General features: G+C 41.8%; 1 protein-coding gene across 1 annotated transcript; it reads right to left on the bottom strand.

Annotated features, from left to right (window-relative positions):
* Window positions 1-13,917: 13,917 nt before the first annotated feature.
* On the bottom strand, window positions 13,918-14,996 carry LOC145625252 (uncharacterized). Its single transcript, XM_081678318.1, has 2 exons — window positions 14,840-14,996; window positions 13,918-14,282 (listed from the first exon to the last, which is right to left on the bottom strand). The coding sequence occupies exons 1-2, from the start codon at window positions 14,994-14,996 to the stop codon at window positions 13,918-13,920; spliced, it is 522 nt and encodes a 173-aa protein (XP_081534444.1).
* Between the last annotated feature and the right edge of the window lie 758 nt (window positions 14,997-15,754).

Here is a 15,754-nt window from a genome sequence, read left to right as displayed (position 1 = left end):
GGACTGCAAGGCCACTCTGTGGAGTGTAGCGCCTGGCGATAGCTCTGTCGTCTGGCGCTACACTACACAGTGCGGGCGCCAGTCCTGTCGTTTTGGCGACAGTTCGGTATATTGCTCGAGTCATCACTTTGTGTCTAATTAAACAGTTTTCTAATTAATTCTATTATTTTTATTAATAATACTACCTCGTTAAGTCTTCGCTTGAGTCTAGTCACATAGTCTAGCCACATGGTCATGACAAGAGTCTTAACATGTCACCTACACTCACTAGTCTTAGCACACACTTTGAGTATATGTCACCATGACCATGTCTTACGTTCATGTATGAGTCAGTTTTTTCCGTAGTTCGAGTTGGGGGTACATTCTATTCCTAATTTTCCACATCTCTCCATCTACAGGCTTTCTCCATATCACCACCCTCATTTTTCTACCTTATTCTATCCATTGCATGTTGAATAGAGTTTGAGTCAAATAATTAACAGTCGATATCCCTAATTTCCCATTCCACAGTACTTAGTCAAGGAGAGAAGGGCGATTAATCAAGGACAACACCTTTATTCAAGTTAAACTTTTTGATAAACCGATTCGTCAAAAGAGGAAAGCTAAAAAGATAATGGCAACTCAAGAAGAAGTCAACGAACTTAAGAATCAATTGACTACCGTGACTAAGGCATTGAAGGTTTTAACCCTCAAAATCAATGACCCTACGAAGCAACAACAGATGGACCTCATGCAAGAAAGTTTGAGCAAGTTGTCTAGTGATTACAAGTTTCAAGGAATTAGTTCACAAGGGGTCTTGGTGGACAAAGAACTTCTTCCGCATAAGTTCAATGCCAACGACATCCCAAAATTCAAGGCAACAGATAATCCTTACCTTCACTTAAGAGCCTTTGAAACTATGATGAACATTAAGGGGATTGATAAGAAAGTCTTTCATTCCTTGTTTTCCTTATCTCTTGAAACCGTTTGTCAACAATGGTTCTTCTCCCTGGACAAAGAGAAAACCTCTACCTGGGAATCGATGGTAAACGCTTTCATTGATAGGTATAAATGCAATATCCAAGTTGAAACGGATTATAGACAACTTGAAATGCTAAGACAAAAAGAGAATGAAGGCTTTACTTCTTTCTTCAATAAGTGGAGGGAAACTTCCGCTAAGATGATTGAGGTACCCACCGAAAAAGAGTCTGTGAGGATGTTTATCAAGAATCTCCAAGAAAAGTATTCAAAGCACTTAAAATATCAACAAAACTTGAATACTTTCAGAGCCGTCTATGACATAGGTATCGAGATCGAAGATGACCTCGCAAAGAAAAAAGCTACTAACAATAGTAACCACGGTGGCTGGAAAGGAAAAAAGAACGACAATCCTTCTTCTTCCGAAAACGCCCACTCAGGTAACAATGTTAGTACCTTTGATCTCAGTGAAGTTTTAGCCATGGATAACCAAGGATATAAGAAGTAACTAAGGACTGACTTCACCCCCATTGGGAAGAGCTACGATATTGCCTTCGATCGACTCCATGCAAAGGGACTCATTAGTCATTACTCCCATTGGACCTATTCAAGATCCCGCACCTGAAAAGAGATTGCCTATTTGGAATCCAGATGAACACTGCAAGTACCATCAAGGTAGGGGTCATGCTACTGAGAACTGTTGGAAGCTAAAGGAGGCTACCCAAAATTTGATTGATAATAACAAGCTTCTCATGCCTCCAGCTAACAAGAAGAGCGAGTGATGATAAAGCAAACAACACAAGACAAGAGGCGAGCTTCAACGACAAGATTTCGTGGCCTCTTTTTCTATTTCCTTTTTTTATTTACCCTTTCCCCAATAAAGTCTAGCATAGGCACCTCTTTATTTCCCTTAGATTAATTTTGTAGATTCTTTCTTTTTTTCCTTTTAATAAAATGAGAATTTATTTTCTTGCATATGATCATTTCATTACATCGCATTAAAAATAAAAAAAAAAAAAAAAAAAAAAATCTATGCCAAATTAAGTACAAGGTATATCGATGATTGAAGGCACCTCTTGTATCCATATCATACCTTTCGCCCTTTAAAATATACAATCCTTTTTTGATACACAACTTTGAGCCTCGTTTAACGATAGACCATTCATTTTTCAACCCATATCTACCTAACTTTGGGATGGGATGGTGTGCAACTTATGCAAGTTTCAATTTAAAAAAAATCTTGAGTGATTTCAAAAATAAAAAGCAATAGAAATAAAATTTAAAAAATAAACAAAAGTGTATAAAAGGGCAAGTGTTCCAATGTCTTTGATATGAAAATGTCTTTGATATGAACATGTCTCGGATTGCGTTTCTTATCGAGTGCTCGGTACCGTGCCTGAGAAACATGAATGCCAAGTGAGTGATAGACCGCATAATCGGGATTGCCCACACTTATTAAAATAAAATAAATGCTAAAGCAAAAATAAAGTGATAAAAAAGAGTAGAAACTCAAGCGTAAAAAAATACAAAGATTCAAAAGCGAGGTTGCACACCTTGGGGGCTTATCGAGGGTCTTGAGCCTTTATCCCCTTCTTCTTCAAGCCTCTAGCCTAACCACGTTACAACCCTTAAAAAGACCTTTTTGAGGTATACATACACTTGTGCGAGGTTCGGCTAGAGCTACGTTCGACCTAATTCCTAACGGATACGTAGGCAACCTCACATCGAGGTGCGACCGTAATAAACATGCATTCATATTCACATTCACACACTTACACTATGATCATATCTAGGAATTTCCAATGCTCATCCCTTTTAATTTAGAGCTAGATTTGGGGGCTTGATCCCTACATCATTAGCCTACCCAGCCTAAGAGTCACCATCATTTGACTCTTCTAAAAATAAATATTTTCCACAAACTTAGCTCTTGCAGCCTAACCTTGGTGTCACTATCACACACATCACATATACATGACCAAATAGTCCTTCCCTTAGAAACCCTTTGTCATGAAATCTTAACACAACGTTGAAGCATGCCTTGTCATATCAACATCACTCATCAATCATAATTGTCATTCCATCACGAAGTACGAAGTACTTAGCCTCCGTGCCTAAGTTACCCAAATACTTTCATCATTGAGTCAATTGAGATAGCCTAGGATGAATTAATCCTTGCACCTTGATAGATAGTATCAAACAACATTTGACTAAGCTCAACATGCATTCGAAACTTCGATTCTTTTTTCGCGTCTTTCTTTTTCGGGAGAAAGTCGGTACCCTCCACAAAAATGACGGAAATTTTTGCTTTTTTGCATTTTCGAGTCGCATGATCATATTACAATGCACACACGAGTCATGTACACATTGAGTCATGTCGTGTCATATCACCTTGATTTGAGTCTAACACATGTGTCAAACACTTTGAGTCGAGTCAACCTCGAGTCAATCACAACGAGTCAAGTTTATACCTTGAGTCACGTCAAGTCAATGAGTTGAGTCAAGACTAAGTCTTAGGTCAACCCTAAAGAAAGACAAGCAAAGTCTTATAGTCAAAGATATAAATGCAGGTGCATCCCAGCAAACGAGGACATTCCCGGATTTTTTTTCTAAAAAAACCGCGAATATGACCACAGGAGATTCCTCCAAGATAGGAGGAGTTACATTGATCGATAAATTAGAGATGAAGAGCTTTAATTTACAAAGGACTTGAGCGGATTTGGTTGAAAGGAAACGACCAAGCTCGAAGTTCGGAGCGAAACCGAGCAACAGCGGCAGCAAAAGCAGAATAGGGAAGACCCGACGCCAGCGCCAGACAAACACATCCAGCGTCTGGCAATAGATTTTAGCGCCTGGCGCTAGATCCCAGCGTCTAGCGACAGAGCAAAATCGCGGCGCCAGAGATATTTCAGCAGCGACACAGCTCGAAGCCTCTCAGAATGGTTATTTCGACTTCATACAACAATTTTGGGGTTTTTTGGTATGCCAGTTAGCCCCTATAAGCAATTTGACATGATTGAGTAGTCAATTTGATTACGATCGCAAATAAGTGATTGACCTAACGAAAGATCGTCTCACTTAGCTTAAAGCGCCTAAACATTGGCTCATCGCAAAGGCACCGACATACTGGTTCAGAAGCACCGACGTAATGGTTCACTGCACCGACTTATAGGTTCACAATTCAAAGTACCGACATACTAGTTTACAAGCAGCAGAAGCGCCGCCGCACTGGCTAAAGCAAAGTTCAAGCGAGCTTTAAGGATCGACAAGCGTTGGTCTTCGGTAGTTTTCTTCGAAATATTATCGCAACAACTGAGGATGACTTCAAGAGAGGTTATTTTTAGACATCATTCGCTAAGATTGTGGAAGTTGTCAGCAAGATTTGAGAAGATAGCACGAGATGGGCAGTCTTCGACGACATTCGCTAAGATTGTGGAGGTTGTCACCGAGATTTGAGAAGATAGCACGAGTTGGGCGGTCTTCGACGGCATTCGCTAAGATTGTGGAGGTTGTCACCGAGATTTGAGAAGATAGCACAAGATGGGCAGTCTTCGACAGCATTCGCTAAGATTGTGGACGTTGTCACCAAGATTTGAGAAGGACGGTTCGTGATGAGGCGGTCTTCGACGACTTTTGCTATGATTAAAAGGGTTGTCACTATGATTCAGAAACAGGCTCGAGATGTAGCAGCATTGATCGACGGCGTTCCCTAGATTGCGGAAGATCGTCAAAACAAACAGCAAGATGGCGTTCCTTAGATTGTAGAAAGTTGTTAAAACAGCAATGCAACATCAACAAATCGGTTACTTCTAGAGACATGTGCTCGACGGTGAAAGATACGCGTTTCTTAACTCTCTTATCTGTTTAACTAACGCTAGTTTTCAGGTATCGGTGTTACAAGAATGATTTATGATCGCAGAACGTTCTGAATCATTCTCTGTCCCTATCGATACTTTGACTTTTGTTTTCGAAACTTGTGTTTCTCCAAACTTAGTCAAAGTGGGGGCTTCTGTAGACACCCATTTGTGTCTCCAAAAAACCAAACCCAGTGATGAGTACCTTTCACGTCGAATCGTAATCGTATGAAGTGAAAGCGTGGAAAGTCTAGTGTTGCGGATAGTTTTAATTTCTTTTCTCATCTCTCTGTTTTTGAAAACCTATTTTAAAAAAACAGCCAATCCAGTTTGGTTGGTCCATGATATGTGTCCAATAGTAGTGTAGTTGTATAGGGTTTGAAAAGAGCTTTCCAACGATATATTATAAGCTCAATTCCGATGAATATTGAGGAAGTTATGGCCAAATTACTAAACTGGGCCCGGTTTGAGCCTTATATACGACCCATTGATCTAGGGGAGGGCCTAATATGGATTTATCATTTCTAATGCAATTAGGAATGGTTTTAGTCTTCTAAATTCTTCTAAAAGATTCTTTTTATTCCTAATTTTATTAGCATTGATAAATTGACTTTTGTTGACTTTTGAGAGTTTTAATCAGAATAAAAGAATGTTTTGAGGAAAATACAATTTTATCCTCCTATACAATTAAATTCTATCTGATTTTAGAAAACGCATCAAAAACGAGATTAGTGCCTAACGCCAGACATTAGCGCCTGGCGCTAATGTTAGCGTCTGGCGCTAATTGCTAGCGTCGGTGCTAATCAAGTTCTATTTGCGTCAGAACTCTGATTTGTTTTTTTATCTTTTTGGCTGATTTTCTCTATAAATAGCCGTCTAAAAACTCCGTTTTCATTCATCTACAATCTACAACTTCCAATCTACAATCATCAATTTTCTTTCTAAGCTAAAGCTTCTCTCTCTCTCTTCTCTAAACCTACCTTTTCTTACAACAATCCGCATTCACAAGCATTAGATACACCTAGCCAAATTCGAAGTTACCTTCGCCCTAGACGTGAAAGGTTTTAATTTCTGAGGATTTGGTCCTAAATCTCTCTTTCAATTATTTAATTTAATTGTTTAATTTTATTATTTTCCTTGAAGTTACTAACGTGTGTATTTTGTTATTAGAAAGACGTACAAGGCATCAAAGTAAGTGCTTTAATGGTTTTTATTGTTATTATGTAGAAATCATGCTTAGGTTGTTATTATGATTCCTAATGTTATGTTAGGGCGTTTTGATCTTCCTAGTATCATGTCTAGGGTAACTTTAAAATCAAATAAGACAATTATGATTCCTGCGATGCTTCTTATTTTCTTTCTAATATCCATGTTAGTATCATGTTAAGGCTAAAGCTTTGATTTTTATTGTTTAGTGACATGCTAGGGTTTGTTATTAATCTTTTTAGTATCATGCCTAGGATCTTGCTATTATTATGCTTTAACATGATTATTTTAATTATAATTTGTTATTATAATTATTAATTATGTTTATTATTATGTTGCTTGATATATATTTTTATTGCTTGATCACACCTTTTATGCATGTTTAAAGGGAATTTGTACTTGTAATCACGCTTAATAAGATAATTAATAATCTTTTTTAGGGTTAATATGATTATTATTCAAGTGATCGCCAATAATAGATTTATTTGTGCATTAATATTCAACCAACATAGATAAACAGGTTTAGGGTTAATCCTATTGATTGTATGTTAGTCAGAAAGCGCACATGAATACGATCAGAAAAAAGTAGAGGCCTATAATTAGGGCAGGTTCAATCTCTTTTAGGTTGGATTTGTACCATCATCCCCGAACTACCAGTCATGGTTCCAGATCTATTGGAGTTAATGATCTCTTGGATCGTTAAGGGGTGTAACCTTCACCTCGTGAACGGTTTACAAGTTCCTAAAACTTGTTGGCGACTCTTTTGCTCTATCTTCTTTCCCTTTGGACGCCACCGTACTTTCGTGTATGATCAAATTGGGGTTTAAGCTAGGGGTAATGCTTGAAATATTCCCTACAGGATGATAGGTCTTTTGAGATGGAAACTTTAATTCTGTTAACTCAACCGTCTATTTGGACGCGTTGTTAGTCGTCCGTCTCTTTTTTCATCCAAATAGATTAATCCCCTGTAACGACTTTTTGAATTCTAGCTAGGTCAACTTTTTCAAAAAGTATCTATTCAAACTCTTGGGCGGGAAAGATGGTTTTACCATTTTTCCCCCTTAAATTTGGCCTATATATATGAGGGGTTTGACTTCATTTTGGCACTTTACAATCTTGAGAATTCTAGAGAGAAGTTAGAGCATTTCTAGAGAGAGAAAGTGATTTCTTCTGAATCTGATCTTCAAGAGCTCCGCCGTGTAGTTTGATTTTTCCGGACATTTTTTAGTTTTTCGGTCAATCTTCAAGACCTTCAAGAACTTGTCAAGTTTTCAACACGTACAGAGGTAGGTCTCCTGCTTTCTTTTCCTTTACTTGTATTTTTATTTATTTATTTATTTTTCTTTAAAAAATCTGGTTCTACACTCGGCTTCGTCCGTTTCTCCTCATGAGGCCGGCCATTCGCCTAGGACTGAGGAATCTAGAGTGGACGGAGATGAGTTGTCTTCTTCATGGAGTGGGTCCATTTCTAGTGCGTACCAACTCACCTCCACCTATTCTTCTCTGTCCCTACACTCGAACATGGCAAGAACAATGCAGACGCATGATCGTCATGCGACCAGAAATCCAGACGGCAGTCTGGTGAATCCTAGGGTCCCTTATGACCCAAATAGCACTGAGATTGAGACCGAGTATACCACCTGGACAACCACCTCCACGGGCACTCATCATTCGGCCGTGGAGGTTACTTCTTCTTTCGAGGAACGCCAAAGAAATCAAGGCGTTCCTTCTGTGGTGGCAACATCCGGGCGAACTCCGGAACTAATGTTCCCCCAGTATGCCAACTCGGTCATGGATGGGGCCGAGTTGATATTTTATGAAGGACCTCCTACCTCTTCTCGGGCGGACGCTGGTCCGTCCGTCCCATCTCTTTCTCAACCCCATCTCCAACATAGCCGGTCGGACAGACCAAGGACGGGGATCTCAATTAATGAACCGTCACTCCTGCCTCCTCGCAGTGCCCCTCATATAGGAAATCAGGCGGCCACTGCCAAAGATAAGGGCAAAAGCCCGTTAATTCCTGAAGACTTTCCCTTAACCAAAGGCGGCCCAGCTCGGCCGATTCAGCAGATCTGGATAGAGTGCTGTCCTCTGAGTTTGGGAATGCTCCTCACCAAGAGGAAGAGGAACAAGTTGAGAAGGCGGCTGAGGGTGAGGCGGCGGCCGAGGAGGACATCGCCAACATTGATAACTTCAAAGATCCGTACGCTTGTACGGTGGGTAGCACGGCCTTAGGCTACCTAAACGACAAGTTTGAAACATACAAGGCATTCCTCCACCTTGGGGGAGGGATTTGAGATTCTGCCTCCGAGGAAGTCACATGTTGTGGCTGTCTGGGAGGAAGTGAGGCCGCGCCAAGGGCCTTCAGCGTCTATAGGGCAGCCTTGGACGTTGGACTGCGCTTCCCTCTCCACCCTTTCGTCCGTACTATTTTGGACGAGTATGACATCACCCTCTTCAAACTGATGTCGAACAGCTGGTTGAACATATTTGGGTACTTGGTGACGTGCATCTGCAAGGGCTTCAAGCCGGACTTTGCGGTCTTCTGTGAAATGTACTCGATGACCAAGCTAGACTCAAACATGGACGGCTGGTTCATTTTGAGCTCCAATAGAGACTACATGGTAGTGGCTGACCGCGTCTCCAAATGGCGTGAAAGGAAGCACCGATTCTACCGCATCAAAACTAAGGACGTCGAGTTCTATTTGCGGATGAATCGGTTTAACGCCGAGCCAATTCAGCTTGGACGCAGGGATCAAAAGCCTGATTGTAGGGAATATTTCAAGCGTTACCCCTAGCTTGAACCCCACAGTGATCATACACTAAAGTACGGTGGCGTCCAAAGGGAAAGAAGATAGAGCAAAACAGTCGCAAACAAGTTTTAGGAACTTGTAAACCGTTCACAGGGTGAAGGTTACACCCCTTAACGATCCAGGAGATCGTCAACTCCAATAGGTCTGGAACCATGACTGGTAGTTCGGGGATGAAGGTACAAATCCAACCTAAAATAGATTGAACCTGCTTTAATAATAGGCCTCTACTTTATTCTGATCATATTCATGTGCGCTTTCTGACTAACATGCAATAAATAGGATTACCCTAAACCTGTTTATCTATGTTGGTTGAATATTAATGCACAAATAAATCTATTATTGGCGATCACTTGAATTATAATCACATTAACCCTAAACAAGATTATCAATTATCTTATTAAGCGTGATTACAAGAACAAATTCCCTTTAAACATGCATAAAAGGTGTGATCAAGCAATAACAATAAATATAAAGCAACATAATAATAATAATCATAATAATAATTATCATAATATTCATGTTAAAGCATAATATTAATAGCAAGATCCTAGGCATGATACTAACAAGATTAATAAATAGCCCAAGCATGTCACTAAGCAATAAAAATTAAATCTTCAACCCTAACATGATAATAACATGAATAAATATTAGGAAGAACATAGGAAGCATCACACTTTTAATCATACTTGATATTAAAGTTACCCTAGACATGATACTAGGAAGATCAAAACGCCCTAACATAACATTAGGAATCATAACAACAACCTAAGAATGATTTCTACATCATAATAACATCAATAAAAACCATTAAAGCACTTACTTGGATGCCTCGTACCTCTTTCTAATAACAAAATACACACGTTAGTAATTTCAAGAAAAATAATAATTAAAACAATTAAATTAAATAATTTAAAGAGAGATTTGGGACCAAACCCTCATAAATTAAAACCTTTCACGTCTAGGGCGAAGGCAACTTCGAATAATGCTAGGTGTCTCTAGGTCTTGTGAATGCGGAATTTTGTAAGAAAAGAGTAGGTTTAGAAAAGAGAGAGAAGCTTTAGCTTAGAGAGAAAGTTGATGATTGTAGATTGGAGGTTGTAGATAAATAATTGATGAATGAAAACGGAGTTTTTAGAAGGCTATTTATAGAGAAAATCAGCCAAAAAGATAGAAAAACATATCAGAGTTCTGACGTGAATAAAACTTGATTAGCGCCGACGCTGACAATTAGCGCCAGGCGCTAACGCTAACGCCAGGCGCCAGGCTTAGCGCCAAGCACTAATGTCTGGCGTTAGGCGCTAATCCCGTTTTTGACACGTTTTCTTAAATCTGATAGAATTTAACCGTACAGAAGATAAAATCGTATTTTCCTCAAAAACACTCTTTTATTCTGATTAAAACTCTAAAAAGTCAGCAAAAGTCAATTTATCAATGCTAATTGAATTAGGAATGAAAAGAATCTTCTAGAAGATTCTAGAAGACTAAAACCATTCCTAATTGCATTAGGAATGATAAATCCATATTAGGCCTTCCTCTAGATCATTGGGCCGCATATAAGGCTCAAACCGGGCCCAGTTTAGTAATTTGGCCATAACTTCCTCAATATTCATCGGAATTGGGCTTATAATATAATGTTGGAAAGCTCTTTTCAAGCCCTATCCAACTACACTACTATTGGACCCATATCATGGACCAACTAAACTGGATTGGCTGTTTTCTTAAAATAGGTTTTCAAAAACAGAGAGAAGAGAAAAGAAATTAAAACTATCCACAACACTAGACTTTCCACACTTTCACTTCATTCGATTATGATTCGACGTGAAAGGTACTCATCACCGGGTTTGGTTTTGGGGAGACAAATTTGGGTGCCTACACTGATAAACCACCCGTTCACCCCAGCCAAGAGCATCAACTTGAATATTTCAAAGTCAAAAGGCTGAAGAGGGACGATAAAACTAAGCGCGTTTTGAGTAACTGGGTCCCTCTATCCAGTTGGCTTCGGGACCCTACGTTCATGTCGGCCTACGGCCTGTACAAAACCTTGCCCCAAGGTGGACGCTTGGACATATATATTTTTTGTACGTACATAGTTTTTCTAATTGAAAATTTTTCTAACACTTCTTCTCTTCTTTTTGTTTTACAGCTAAGGCGTTCAGGATGCTGGATTCGGAACAAAAGGGGGAGGTAAACATGTTGGACATCAACTTGGCTCGCTACAAATCTCGTCAAAAGTTGTACGAGCAAACTAAGGAGGTAAAAACATCTCTTTCCTCCTTCATGTCTCATTTTCGTCCGTGTTACAGTATTGGGAGGAACATACTTTCTGACATCACGCGGACGTATCTTTTCGTCCGTGTTGGTATGTTGAGAAGGCCCTCCTTTCTGAATTCTCACGGACGTAATTTTGCGTTTGTGTTGGCATGATGGAAGGGACCTCCATCCCAGCTCCACACAGACACTGATGTATTGCTCTGCTTATATTTCGCTAACTTTTGCATGCTCTTTTCAACTGTCAACTCCAACCCCAAGGGCGAAACGAAAGCATTCGTCCTCGGCTGCAAAAAGTGACAAGGACGGGAAGGTGTCCAAGCAAAGGAAGACGGTCGCATCTAAGACCACTTCCACTAGCGCGGCCAAGACTACGCCGCGGACTGCTTCTAAGCAGTCCAAAGAAGAACAACCCCGGGTGGGTGATAGCGGGGCCTCCAAGTCCGTGGATTCGGCCGCTACGCCGGTCCATGATAAGTCCGAGAAATTGGACAATAGGGGTAAGTCGACCCCGGCAAAACTGACCGGGCCAGAAGTGACTCCACCCGTCCAAAGAGTCCAAAAATCTGATTGGCTTGAGGCCTCTCATTCGCCCGGCGACCAGCCTGGCCGCACGGGTGAGGAAGGTGATGAGCCTGCGCCGCCTCCTTCATTCACCTTCACCCCTCTATCTCCTCCGAGTTTCTCAGACAGTTAGTCTAAATAACCTTTTGCATAAAATTTCACTTTGCACACAAGTCTTTTTACTCAATCTAACACCTTTGCGCCCGTGTGCAGACATTACAAAGGAGCTGAATATGAAGCTACCCGACCAAACTCTTACTGGGGCGGACAGAAAGGCCATGAGGGAAGCCATGGCCAGGGCCGTCCCCGCTGAGCAGCGAGACAAGCTGCGGGGAATTCATGATGGCTTCCTCGGCCCGATGATTAACTGCAGTGCTGAGGTAGTTTTTTCAACTTTCACACTTGGTTAATTTTTCATTCTCATTTAGCTAACTCATTTTCACTTGTACGCAGCTCTTCCTGCGGCGGACCTCCTTCCTTGAATAGAAGGGTAAGGAAAACGAGAAGCTGAAGCATGCATGGGATAAGGTTCAAAAGCCCGGGATGCCGTTACTGGGGAAACGACCGTCCAGCGTCGGTACTTTGAGACCCAGATCAACGTGCTGTCCGACAAGGCAGCGCGGAAAGCTGAAGATCTGGTGAAATTGGGCTAGGCTCTTGAACAAGAGTTCGTGGCCAGGGACGCCATGAGACAAGAGAGAGATCTGGCTGTCCTAGACGGCTAGCGTTGGAAGGAAGGGTTCGAGGCCTCTGAAAAGCTTAACAGCGATGTGGCCTTAGCCCAAAAGAATTCGAAGGAGGCCTTGGATGAGGCGGACGGTCTCCGGGCTGAGGTGGAAACTTTAAAGAAGTCCGTTGAGGACTTAACCCAACGGCTGGAAGCACCTCGGCCCCCTAGCGCAGACGAAATCATCCACATCGAGCAGAATGCTGAGGACAGGTTGAAGAGCCACTTTTTTGAAGCGTTCGAGCTCATGGTGGACGAGGGTGAGGCAACCTTTTATCAAGAACGCTTCACCAAATGCCTCAACTTTGTCTGCCTCAGGGAAGAGGCTAAGAAGGCCGGGCAACCATCTCCTGAGCTGGACATTACGCCGACTACCTCAGAAGATGAGGAGAATGAAGAGGTGGTGGACGGAGCTGAAGACGAGGAGGAAAGCAAAGAAACGCCTGCTGATGATGCGTCCCTTCCTGCCTCCAAAGAGCCTGTCCAAGGCCAAGACCTAGCTACCTAGAGCCTAGGCCGCGCCTTGATTTCAGCTTTTCATTTTTCTGCCCTTGTTAAACAATTTTTTATTTAATTTAAATGCCGCCTTTTCGAGCGGTTTTTGTAAGATATTTTGCCGCCCTTTGAGCGGTTTTTTAATTAATGCTGATTTTGCCGCCGTTTGAGCGGTGTTTATATATGTTTCATACTTAGAAAATTCTTGTAATTTTTCATATTTTATTGCTTTATTGCTTCCATACGAGCCTAGGGGTATGCCCCTTTATTCGGCGTTCGCCTATCCATACTCTGATTGGTTTGATTAACTTGGTAGTATTTATGCCTGAGAGGGTATGACTATTAGCAAGTTAATCGAATCATAGTAATGATTGCCCTTGGACTAGGTGATACGCCGAATCAACAGATTATGCGGCCGTTTAATTGGCTTTTTGTGAGTCGCCCGTTGAAATTATCGCTCGGACATACTCAAGAAATTTCAAGTATTATCTCAACTTAAGATTTCTAAGTTTGGCTGGGCTGGGATGCCTAGGTATGCCCTTGCCCTATTAAAGGGGGTAATTGCGTTGGGCTAATTTGGGATACCTTACCTTTACCGTCCGTCCAATTGAGGGACAGACGTATATATGTGACTTAAAGTCAGTCAGTTTTTCTCTCTCTCTTTTTTTTTATTTGGATTGCCTTAGCGATCGGGTTGCTATGTTGCAAGCAGTCTCGTAAACTTCTTACTTCAGCAATCTTGTTTAGCCTTTATAGGCCGGGTTTCTATGTTGCAAGCAACCTAGTAACGGGTTTCACTCGGCATTTCAGCTTAAACTATGAAAGTGCAAATAAGCATAAGCAAAATAAGATAACAATGTTTGACTTTCATTAATTTGTCAAAATTACATTGTTGTGGTCGTACGGCTCTAATTACATTGCTCGGTTGACAGACCTAGCTGTATATTCAGCTTTTTGGCTAAGTACTAAGAAAAGACTTAAACATAATATTTCTTCAGATTATCAGTGTTCCATGTTCGTGGGATCTGGCGGCCATCTATGGCTTCAAGACGATACGTGCCATCTCTGACTTCTTCCTGATTCGGTACGGCCCTTCCCAGTTTGGGGTTAACTTGCCATCCTCATTGGCTCGGCCAACAGCTTCAATTTTTCTGAGTACAAGATCCCCTATCTTCAGCGGACGCTTAGACACTCGGCAATTATATGCCCTTGTCATCCTTAAAAGATAAATTTCGTGTCTGAACGCCGCATTACCCCTGGCCTCTAGAAGAAAGTCCAGGGCGGTCTTTATAGCCTCATAATTGGGCGACTCATCATATAACATTACCCGCAGAGTGGGCTCGTACATCTCAATTGGGAGAACTTCTTCGGCCCCATAGACCAAAAAGAATGGAGTTTCTCCTGTAGAACTTTTTGTTGTTGTTCGTATGGACTATAATACATTAACCAACTCATCGGCCCATAGGCCGCCCGCTTTTTCAAGCTTGCGCTTGATTCCATTTGAGATCAACTTGTTGTAGGCCTCAACTTGGCCGTTAGATTGTGGTCGGCTGACTGAAGCAAAACAATGAGTTATGCCCTGGTCTCCTAACCATTCCTTGAGCTGGCGCGTTTCGAACTAAGGTCCATTTTCGAACACCATTGACTGAGGTACTTTGTAACGAGTAATTATACTCTTCCATATGAAGGCTAACACATCCGTCCACTTAATGCCTCGAACGGCCTCGGCTTCGACCCATTTGGTGAAGTAGTCCACGGCCACCAGCTCATAACGTCTTTGGCCAGACGTTGGGGTGTACGGCCCTAAAATGTCCATGCCCCATTTCGCAAAGGGGAGGGGACTACTTATGGCCGACAGGCTGTTAGCCGGCCGATGGATTAAGGTTGCGAACTTCTGGCACTTGTCACACTTTTTCACCATTTGCATGGCATCCGACTTCAAGCTTGGCCAGTAGTACCCCAGATGGGTGGCTTTTCAGGCAAGGCTCGTCTTCCAATATGGGAACCACAGTGCCCTTGATGGAGGTCATCCAACACATCATGCCCCCTCTCTGGGGTGATACACTTAAGATAGGGCTTCACAAAGGCCTTCTTCAATAACTCCCCGTTCTTCATCTTGAACCAGGCCGCTCTCCTCTTCATCAGCCAACTCTCTTTAGGATCGTCCAGAAGAATTCCATCCCTTAAGTAGGAAATAATTTCGTCTATCTAGGTTGAACTTCTATCTATGATCTGAACAAGCTCGGCATCAATACTCCGCCTCTCTTTTACTTCCCAAAATACTGATCTAGGAGTGTCACATGATGCCAAGGAAGCTAATTTGGAGAGCGCGTCCGCTTGATGATTTTCTGAACGAGGATCCTGCCGTAAAGAAAAATATTCTAGTCCCTCATCTTCTTCCTTTACCATCTGCATGTATTTCATCATGGCCGGCTCCCTTGCTTCAAAGCCACTATTGACTTGGCTTACTATTAGCAGAGAGTCCGAGCAAACTTCAACTTTGGTTGCCCCGGCCGCCTTACACATTCTTAGGCCGGCCAACAAGGCTTCATACCCAGCTTCATTGTTTGAAGCTTGGAACTGAAATCTCATTGCATACTCAAACTTATCTCCTTCAGGAGACTGACATATGATACAAGCGCCGCACCCGATAGCTGTTGTGCTACCATCTACGAACACTTTCCAGATCTGGTCTCCGGCCGGCTGAAAATCAGGCCGAGTCATCTCAACCAAAAAATCCGCAAAGGCTTGCCCCTTGATTGCTTTTCTTGGCTCGAACGTAATGTCAAAGCCTCTCAGTTCTAAGGCCCATTTAAGCATACGGCCACTGGCCTCTAAGGTTGTAAATGGCTTCTTCAGATGATGGTCTGTGT

Source organism: Chenopodium album, chromosome 3, assembly GCF_948465745.1.
Source record: "Chenopodium album chromosome 3, dcCheAlbu1.1, whole genome shotgun sequence".
Lineage (NCBI taxonomy): Eukaryota > Viridiplantae > Streptophyta > Magnoliopsida > Caryophyllales > Amaranthaceae > Chenopodium > Chenopodium album.
This window is presented reverse-complemented; position numbering and strand designations above follow the sequence as displayed.

Excerpts from the sequence above, each read along its gene's own strand:
- LOC145625252 (XM_081678318.1), bottom strand. The coding sequence starts at position 14,996 with ATGAAGAACGGGGAGTTATTGAAGAAGGCCTTTGTGAAGCCCTATCTT. Across the intron at positions 14,283-14,839 it reads TGAAAAGCCACCCATCTGGG|GAGAAACTCCATTCTTTTTG; the intron begins GTACTACTGGCC and ends AAAGTTCTACAG.